Below are 10,232 nucleotides of genomic sequence, written 5' to 3'. Positions count from 1 at the left end.
CAGCCCACTAGTCCTCTTGAAAAAGAAACCAGAACAGATTCCAACAGGCTTTTTCGTCAAAGGGAGACTAATGCTGGGGGCAATAAAGACCCCTGCCCCTTCAGTCCAAATAGGTACAAAGGAGAACTGGGAGATGTGGACTGACCCTGAGCAATAGCCACATACCCTTGTAGCAAAGGTAGCACATGAGACCAGCAGAAAGGCTCCTGGGTGGAGAATCAGTACCACATGTAAGCAGAAGCCTGGCAGAGGCAGACTAAAAGCAGCAGGCCCGACATCAATGGGGACAAAGCCCCCTAACACCAGAGACCAGAGGAAGTGTTAAAACAGTACCAAGTTGTTTAGTTTTTTTCCAGGGAAAGTTATCAGAAAACACTTTAAGAATTTTTACTGCAGTAATGAAAGAACTTACAGGTCTCAATAACGCAGTTAGGAGGCAGAGGTAATGGTCTAGGTGAATTCAACAATGACAAAATGGTTAATGAAAAATGGCACAGCCCCCGCCCCAATTCTGACAAACGTTCCAGTTAATGTCCTCAATTCATCACTGAGACACCTTGAATGTCCCAGAAGCTTCTGTTAAGAAATCAAAACTGGTGACTCACCAGGATCCAAAGCTGCTTCAGGGAGATAGTGAGATTTCTTCAGGCAGAAAGGATGGGAAAAGAAAATACTAAGAAGTTTCTGAAATCCTAGGGTGTGTTTTGGACATAACGAGGAATTGTGTTTGCCTCTCCATCCCCACTTTCCCTCTAGGCAGGAAAACGTTCTAAATCCTGGGTGTGGTTCCCCACTCAGAGGGTGAAGCTGCTCTTGAGGGGATTTCTCGTTCTCTTGGCAGGAGGTCCAGGTTAAGTTTGGGAATCCTGCCCCAGCCACTGGTACAAGAGCGAGGTGCCTGCGTTTCTCCGAGCAGCTCTCATCTTCAGGAATGATTTCCAGAACCCAAAACTTGAGTCCTTTCTCAGGCTTGGGCAAAGCCAACGAGTCTGCGCGTCCCGCAGCTTAGCTTCCGGCGTCATCTAGGACAGGGCGCCGCGCCCCTAGAACCGCCCGCGTGCCCCACCGGCTGGTCCCATGGAGGACGGCTCCCAAGCCGGCCCGGGAGGAGCAACGGCTAGGGGGTGGTGGCGCTCGGCAGCCGCCTCGCCCCGGCCGCACGCACCTGCCGCGTCTCCCTTCAAGGCCGCCCTCCGCCCGCAGTCCCGGGAATCCTCCGCTCGCACCACACCGGGGGGTCCGCGGGCACGCGCTCCCCGGCTGCGCCGGGGCGCGCCCCCTCCTCAGGCCCACCCTCCAAGCAGGCCCCGCCCCTCCCCGGCTAGACCTGGCCTCGCGCCGCCTGCGGGCTACGACTCTGGCGGTTGGGCCGGGCGGCGCGGCGAAGGGTTTCCCTCTCCTTCCGCCCAGGAGGTTACGAGCGGTTACCAGCGGCGCGACAATACTCCCCGAAACTTCCCTGTCCGCAGGTGCGCGCGCTAACCCGGGGCCGACAGCGGGGCCGGGCGTCTAGGCCCGCCCTAGTGTTCCCTCATGCGGCGAGCACAGAGCTGGGCGGGGGTGGGCAAGTGGGAAGGGGCGTCTCACGGTCGGGGAAGGGCGGGCCTAGAAGCCCACGAAAGCTCTTAAGCACGCGAGGCACCTCTTCAATTTTGTGTTAGTTCTGTCTGTCTACAGGGCGGGGAACGGATGGGAGAGGACGAGAAAGCAGAGCGGGAGACTAAGGAGACAGGTGCAGAGAGTGATGCCGCCTGGACCAGGAAACGAGCAGTGAGGAGGGAGAAGTGGACACGAGGTGAGACTTTCAGGACGTAGAGCCGACAGGACTTTACGGGGGTCCAGCCCGAAGTCTAAAATCTTAGGATGACCTCCAGGGGCACTGAAAATCTGGCCCTTATTTGTCTTTGCTCCTCTTCTCTGCTAGCGGCCCGTACAGCAACCATCCAGGGATCTTGCCGCTTCCGAGGGGAGATGCACTCTCACACCGAACAGCCTGTGCAGACGCTCCCCTTTGCCCGGACTGCCCTTCTCCCTCTTTCCCCCACACGGTAAAGGCCAGCTCAGAAGTCACACTTGCCCGGCTCAGATATGTCCCCTACCACCCAAGCACTCGCAAAGCCCTCTCTGTACTCATCTTAGCTCTTACACATCCAACGCTGGTTTGTTACTATTCCTTTTCTTTGTAATTCTAAACGCCCAACACCACACTCTGTGCCTAGCAACATGAAATGTGCAAAATCAATGAATACTTCTTTTTTTTTTTTTTTTGCTGTGCCACGAAGCTTGCGGAATATCAGTTCCCCAACCAGGGATTGAACCCCGGACCGGAAGTGAAAACCTGGAATCCTAACCACTGGGCCACCAGGGAACTCCCTCAATGAATACTTTTGAAAAGGGTATGACTGCCAGTCATTTATTCTGGGACTTTATGACGATTGCGGGGAAAACAGGTGTTTAATGCATTGAAGTAGAGTGCTGTCCAGTATGATCATCTGACATTCCCCCTCAACTTCTTCCATAATCCATTCTACGCTAGGCTTGAAAGGTGTCTCCACAAATGCTATTTTTTTTAAACATCTTTATTGGAGTGTAATTGCTTCACAATGGTGTGTTAATTTCTGCTTTATAACAAAGTGAATCAGCTGTACATATATATCCCCATATCTCCTCCCTTTTATGTCTCCCTCACACCCTCCCTATCCCACCCCTCTAGGTGGTCACAAAGCACGAGCTGATCTCCCTGTGCTATGCAGCTGCTTCCCACTAGCTATCTATTTTACATTTGGTAGTGTATGTATGTCAGTTACTCTCTCACTTCATCCCAGCTTACCCTTCCCCATCCCCGTGTCCTCAAGTCCATCCTCTACGTCTGTGTCTTTATTCCTGTCCTGCCCCTAGGTTCTTCAGAACCTTTTTTTTTTGTTTTTTAGATTCCATATATATGTGTTAGCATGCAGTATTTGTTTTTCTCTTTCTGACTTACTTCACTCTGTATGACAGACTCTAGGTCCATCCACCTCACTACAAATAACTCAATTTGTATGGCTAAGTAATATTCCATAGTACATATGTGCCACATCTTCTTTATCCATTCATCTGTTGATGGACACTTAGGTTGCTTCCATGTCCTGGCTATTGTAAATAGAGCTGCAATGAACATTGTGGTACATGACTCTTTTTGAATTATGGTTTTCTCAGGGTATATGCCCAGTAGTGGGATTGCTGGGTCGTATGGTAGTTCTATTTTTAGTTTTTTAAGGAAACTCCATACTGTTCTCCATAGTGGCTGTATCGATTTACATTCCCACCAACAGTGCAAGAGGGTTCCCTTTTCTCCACACCCTCTCCAGCATTTATTGTTTGTAGATTTTTTGATATTGGCCATTCTGACCAGTGTGAGGTGATACCTCATTGTAGTTCACAAATGCTAATTTTATAAGTAACAAAAATGTTAAGACAATAAGATATAAAATTGTATTTACAATGTAACTTACCTATTTTTAAAAATACATGAAATATACCAAAGTGTTAAGGGAGCCTATCATCAGTTGACAGAATTCGGGTGCTTTTTATCTTTCTTATGTATCTTTTTTATAATCAGCATATGTCACTTCCACAATAAGAAGAAAACAAACACTAAACAGGTGGTAACTCATTTACAAGAGCAGAGTATGTCATACCATTAAATTGAAAACCAAGTCTGCCCTTATCTTCTTAAATAACTAGTCAGCATATATATAGCTTCTTTGTTATATGCTGTGAATACATTTAGACTTTAATGCTTTCCCCACATCCATTTCACCTTAGATAATCTGGGACAATAGTTCCTCATTATTCAAGTCCTTGTCTAAAATAGAAAAAAATATAGATTAATGAACATATTTATACATCAAAAAGCCCCAAATTTATTACTTTCAAATCGTGTGTTTTATAAATAATATAAACGGGCATTGCTGTGCAAAGTGAGGTCAGTTGATAAAAACAATGACAGTTCACAACAAGTCTAATTCATGTATCATTACGTAACTGCAGAAATCTTTAAACACAATATCTAATTACTACAACCAGAAGTTGAAGGCATATTGAAGGAATCCTTAATATTATGAGGCCTACGTTTCGAAAAGCTACCAATTCTAGAATGGATTCTACTCTGGAACTGCTTCTTGATTATGTCTTGTTGCATCTCTTTCAGTGTAAAATGGAACCTTTGAAACTCAGGTGTTGCATCAACAAAGTCAAGAAGGTAGTCCAAACTCTTTCTTACAGCAGATAACTTAAATTCAGCAGTCTGCTCCTCAGCTCCCACTTTTTGAACAACTTCCTTTGTAATTCCACCTTTTGTTTGCGGGGGGCTGCCCTTTTCTTCATCCCCATTTAACCACACCCTGTCGTCATCCAGGTTGGTTTCCAACTCCCCACATTTCTCAAGAATTTCTCTATAATCCCCATCTTCTAAGCCTTGAAGATCATATTCAGGTTCCTTTTTGTGAAGAAGATTTTCCCACGCATTTGCTATGGTTATTTGTTTTACTTCATCCCAACTCTTTGCCCAGTTAAAAATTGCACTTTTTATGTTGTAGATTTTAATCTTGGAAACTCCTTTTTCTCCTTTATCTTGCTCATCATCACTTTCTTCAAAAATTACAAGACTCTCCTCAAGTTGCTTCCACCTGTAAAGTCGTTTGCAGCTCAAGATCACACCCTGATTCATTGGCTGAATCAAGGTTGAAGTGTCATGGGGAAAGAACATGCATTTTATTCGACCATCCTCACTGGTTAGTGATTCAGTGGAAGGGTGAACTGGAGAATTGTCCAGAAGTAACAAGGCCCTGACATCCTCCTCATGGAATCTTAGAACATTAACTTGAAAGTGCTTGACCTCAGGAACAAAGTTTTGAAAAAACCATTCTGAAAACGATTCTCTGGTGAACCAAACATCTTTACTAGGTTTGTATATCACAGGTAATGTACATGTGTCCTCTTTTACACTTCTGGGCAGCTTTGATTTTCCAATAATGATTGACTTTAACTTATGAGTACCATCTGCATTTGCACATAAAAGAGCAGACAATTGTTCTTTGTTTATTTTCCTCCCTGGCAGGCAGATATCTTTTCTGCTTGCCTGAGTATTTTCTGGCATTGACTTCCAAAAGAGGTCAGTCTCATCCCCACTGTACAGCTGAGCAAGACACAGTTTCTCCTCTTTGATAAGCATGGACAGTTTTTGTCGAAACGGCTCAACATTTTCTGAAGCTGAACGTAGGACTTGTTCCCCACATACTTTTCGGTTCCCAATTGCATGCCTATTTCGAAATCTAAAAAGCCAACCCGTGCTAGCTTTGAAGTCTGTTCGCCCAAAACACTGTGCAAATCTCTCGGCAGCAGCCTGAAGCTCCACGCCTCTCACAGGGACACCAGCTGAGCGCTTCTGTTGGTACCACATGTAGACTGCATCATCCACGTCACCATATTTGGCTCCTGTTGTTCTCTTTCTCTTCTCGGCCCCTACTAATGGCATGTCCTGCTTCAGTACAAAGTCCAAAATCAATTTCTTGTTCTTTTTAATGTCATAAAATGTTGATTTACTGATTCCAAATTCATCCATTACACTTTTAAGAGATCGTCCCGCTTCAATCCTACTTAGAACCTTCATTTTCTCCTCCAAATTCAGTGTTGTATATTTCCCTCTCTTATTCATACTGAATTTGGTTTCAGGCAATCAACAGGGGTAAAAAGGAAAAAGCATTACTGAATTGGAAAAAAAAATTAAAAATGAAACAACTCCCCATCCCCCCAATTAGCACAACGCCCCCCAGAAGGCATAGGAATTTATACTGAAGGGTAATGGGCTAAAAAGGATAAGGGCTCATGATTGAAGTGCTAGTCTAGAGGTAAAGGTCTGAAATCAGAAAATTGCCACTGCAAGGTCCGGTCTAGTTGTTGCTCCTGCAAGACACGGATGGTCAGTCTTCAAAAACCCCCTTCTGAACGCTTTTTCTTCTCTCCCTTGACAGATGCAGCAGCACCAGTCAGGAATAACAGGAATACCTGCATACTCTCCCTAACTGAATACAGGAAAAGACACAAAAGGAAGAGAGGAGGTGAGATATGCTCACAAGAGGGACAGACTCAGGTAAGATAAATCTCAATAAAAAGTGGTGCTTCACAAGGGAGTGTGAAAGCCTTAAAGGCAAAGACAGAATAATATTGTGTAACAGAGATGCAGCGTGGCTTCTCCTCTTCCAAAGCAAGCTGATTTTACCTCACTGCCAGAAAGGAAAATGGTGCTCATATTGCTCTGCATGTAGTGTTCACTGGGCAGCAGTCCATCCACTTGGATAAATACTCCAAGCTACCCTGACAGTGGGATGTCTAGAGAGTTGGAATTTGGGAATAGTTGTATCTTTCGGTGAAGAAGAAAGTAGGTTCTGTTGTCCATACGAATGAAATCCAACTTTTACTGCATTCAATACAGCATTCTCAAAGACTAAGCTTTAACTTGAGTGTTTCTTATGTTTACCAAGGTAATCTGTAAGTATATAAATAATGTATTTGTTACTGGTACTTTTCTACTCTCAGGTCTTCTTCCTTGTGTACATCTGGTGTATTCTCAAGTGTTAGTTTCCACTGAACTGTTCCATATTTGGGATATTATCAAGTTTCAGAATCATGGCAATTCTTAGAGATGAGTCCAAAAGTTTTATAAAAATTTTACAGTAGTTAAAAAAGTATTTAAAAGATCTGTCCTTGTGATTGTTTTCCTAAATTTACACTTAGTGTTAAGTAACATACTTTTTATATTTGAGACTTTATCTGATTTCTCTTCATTATAGATTTTACTTAATTTGACCTAAGACTCAATTTTTCCATTGCTTGAAGAAATTTTAAAGGTTTCTCTGTTGGTGATTCTGATCACTTGTTTCCCATAAGTCCTTCTGTTGGCAAACTCTTCTATAGCTCTGCGCCCTCAAATATTCCTTTCAAGTCCTCCTGGTGCCACCCAGTGCCATTCCATGTCTGTAGAAATGTCCTACTCTAGATTAATTTCATGATTCTTATTCCAGATACACAACCTCATGGGAAGTAATAAAAACTGCCACTTTTATCCATTCCAGGTGCTATGAAGAAAGAAAGTATGTCAGAGAAATGAGAAAAATGGTATTTCTGTTATTTTTCCTCTCCTTTAGGGCAGAGCCCAACTGACTTTCATTCATTTCTCAACTACACAGAATTCTCAAAACCCTCTCACCTAGAAACCCAGAAGGGTCCAGACCATTAGTTTTCCTCTAACATTTGTTGTAAGAAATGTCAGCTGCTTTACAGAGTACTAAGAGGATCATGAAAGTACGATAGTTAATAAGGTATGGAGCCAATGACAGCCTAGGATCAAGCAACCTTCTAAAAGAGGCAGCTCTAACTAAGGCAATTACTATTATAAATGGAAAAAGGAAAAAGAAAGTGTTTGTTAGCCAGTAGCAGCACCATTAAAGCAGCCAGTCACCCAGCAAAACCATTCAGCCCACTATGGCAGTTGTGTGGTATCTCAAAATAAACTGCATGTGTTTACTTTCATTGCTTTCCAGCTGGACATTCATTATTTCTCAAACTGTGCCCAGTCAGGGAAAGGTGAAATCAAAAGGAAAGACTCAGGGGACTTTTGTGGGCTCCACAGCAAGGGTAAGGAACTATGGCACCAAACTTTAAATGATGACAATCATCAGTGACCCTCATTCACAATTCACCATTTTGTGCCTTGCTTCCTCTTCTTCCTTTCATAGGGTCTCTTTTCCCACTTTCTTCTCCCCTTGTTCACTAACCAGCTCCCTACCTATGTTATGAATCAGGCCTGCCAATTCAGGGGCACCGCTGGCAGAACTCCATTTATTCAGTTCAAGTTCCAATTATATGCTCAGCCTTGGTCCAGATGATGAGGATCTCAATGCTAAGAGCTTTACTGCCCACTGGTTCTGACTGGAAGCAGTAGTTACTTTTTTTTTTTTTAAATCATATATAATTCTTTATTCCTGCATAGTCTAATTTTATTTTATTTTTATTTATTTTTAACATCTTTATTGGAGTGTAATTGCTTTACAATGGTGTTAGTTTCTGCTTTATAACAAAGTGAATCAGCTATACCTATACATATATCCCCATATCTTGTGTCTCCCTCCCACCCTCCCTATCCCACCCCTCTAGGTGATCACAAAGCACCAAGCTGATCTCCCTTCTCCCTGAGCTATGCGCTGCTTCCCAGTAGCTATCTATTTTACATTTTGCAGTTTATATAAGTCCATGCCACTCTCTCACTTCATCCTGGCTTACCCTTCCCCCTCCTTGTGTCTTCAAGTCCATTCTCTTTGTCTGTGTCTTTATTCCTGTCCTGCAACTAGGTTCTTCATAACTTTTTTTTTTTAGATTCCATATATGTGTTAGCATACGGTATTTATTTTTCTCTTTCTGACTTACTTCACTCTGTATGACAGTCTCTAGGTCCATCCACCTCACTACAAATAAATCAATTTTGTTTCTTTTTATGGCTGAGTGATATTCCATTGTATATATGTGCCACATCTTCTTTATCCATTCATCTGTCGATGGACACTTAGGTTGTGGAAGCAGTTACTTTTGAAGAAACTAAGTCCCAACCTGAGATTCTAAGAAAATGAATCTGCTTTGAAATATATTCAAGCGTCTTAGGCAGATGCTTTTTTTTTTTTTTTTTTTTTTTTGGCTGCGCAGCTTGTGGGATCTTAGTTCCCCAGCCAGGGACAGAACCGGTGCCCCCTGAAGTGGAAGCACAGAGCCCTAATCACTGGACCGCCAGGGAATTCCCGTCAGATGCTTATTATTATCACCTCTGCTTAATCCTTTTCTCCCCCTCAAAAAGGATCAAGATCTATGCCTCAGAGGAGTGTAACACCAGTCTACCTAAAAGCAAAAATAGCATAATGACCTTGTAATGGTCTTCCATTTTTGTTCCCACCTTAAACTCAGCTCCAGATGAACTGCCCTGGAAAGAAGCTCCCTCAAAAACCCTCAAATGATGCTCTTTATTTACTTTATTAAATGCAATCTCTTCACTTCTATTCCAAGCGCTCCATAGTAGATCCACAAGAACTTATTTTCTAACTCTAACTCTTTCTCTAAATGTACCCGAATTACATTTAGTAAAAAAAAAAGTACTACAGATTTTCTCACATGCTCATCTCTGAAGCTTTCAAGGCTTTGCTCTTACCTTACCCTCAGCCTGGAATGTGACCCCACTCCCTGCTGTGGGCAAATCCCTCAAGGATTTTTATAATTTTCCCCAACCCCCAAATCGACTTTCATTTCCTTGTAATTCCCACGGTGTTCAGCTTATGTCTTACCCTTTCCTACCTTGTGTTGCTGGTATTTATGAAATTGCCTCAGTCCTTTTGCCAGATCCCTTGAATCAAAGGCTCTGTCCTATCGACTCTATAACACTGGCTACACATAGTAGACTTAATAAATTATCCCTTGACTAGTATAGGCTGACACTATGAAAACACTGACAACTAGAAATACTGGAAGCCAACAACCAAAATACTCAGATTCTTATAAATATGATTCAGTAAATATTTATGGAATGCCTACCTTACCCAGGCAACTCTACCAGACACTATAGGACAAGATGAAAAGAAGGTTCCCATGCTCCAGGGAGCACGCTGTGGTGGAAAAAGCAGAAGACAGGACAAAGGGGCCCTAAATTCCACTGGAGGACCTGCCACTGGTGAATTATGTGACCTCGATCAAGTCACTCCTTATCTCTCATTTCTCTGTCAAGGAGATCTATAAAAGGAACCTATTTCACAAGTAAAAACCTACCTCACAAGAAAAAACAGAATCGTGTGTGCACGCACTGCCCAGAAATGAGTACACACCCCTCAGGGGCCGTCGATCCTGACCGGGACAAAATGGCCTCGTACTGTAGGAGGCTGCGACAAGGCCCTGGCCGGCAGCTCGGGCACGGCCGGCTGAGCCGCGGTAAGGCAGGGGGCCCAGCGCACGGAAGGGAACGGTGACCCTCAGGGCGGAGCCCGGGTCACCAGGCTCCGCCGGCAGCCCGAACACGACACAGGAACGACCTGGACGCACGCGCCCCACAGAGCTGGGACGCGAGACGGCGACACAAGGGCGCCAAGCCGCGCGCAGGGCCCTCTAGGCTGGGCGGGCCTGGAGACTCGGTGGCCTTAACTCTTTCTTGCCGCCAG

At 44.0% G+C, this 10,232-nt stretch overlaps 1 protein-coding gene across 1 annotated transcript; it reads right to left on the bottom strand.

Moving 5' to 3' along the window:
- Positions 1 to 3,928: 3,928 nt before the first annotated feature.
- On the bottom strand, positions 3,929 to 10,097 carry TIGD7 (tigger transposable element derived 7). The gene is made up of 2 exons (XM_060078869.1): positions 9,847 to 10,097; positions 3,929 to 5,699 (listed from the first exon to the last, which is right to left on the bottom strand). Exon 2 carries the CDS (start codon positions 5,696 to 5,698, stop codon positions 4,052 to 4,054), a length of 1,647 nt encoding a protein of 548 aa, XP_059934852.1. The 5' UTR covers position 5,699; positions 9,847 to 10,097; the 3' UTR covers positions 3,929 to 4,051.
- Positions 10,098 to 10,232: the final 135 nt, after the last annotated feature.

The sequence above is a fragment of the Mesoplodon densirostris genome, chromosome 16, assembly GCF_025265405.1.
Source record: "Mesoplodon densirostris isolate mMesDen1 chromosome 16, mMesDen1 primary haplotype, whole genome shotgun sequence".
Classification (NCBI taxonomy): Eukaryota; Metazoa; Chordata; class Mammalia; order Artiodactyla; family Ziphiidae; genus Mesoplodon; species Mesoplodon densirostris.
Note: the sequence above shows the minus strand (reverse complement) of the source record. Positions and strands in the feature narration are given on the sequence as shown.

Bases quoted from the DNA above. Each gene is read 5' to 3' on its own strand.
- TIGD7 (XM_060078869.1), bottom strand. From the start codon at position 5,698: ATGAATAAGAGAGGGAAATATACAACACTGAATTTGGAGGAGAAAATG.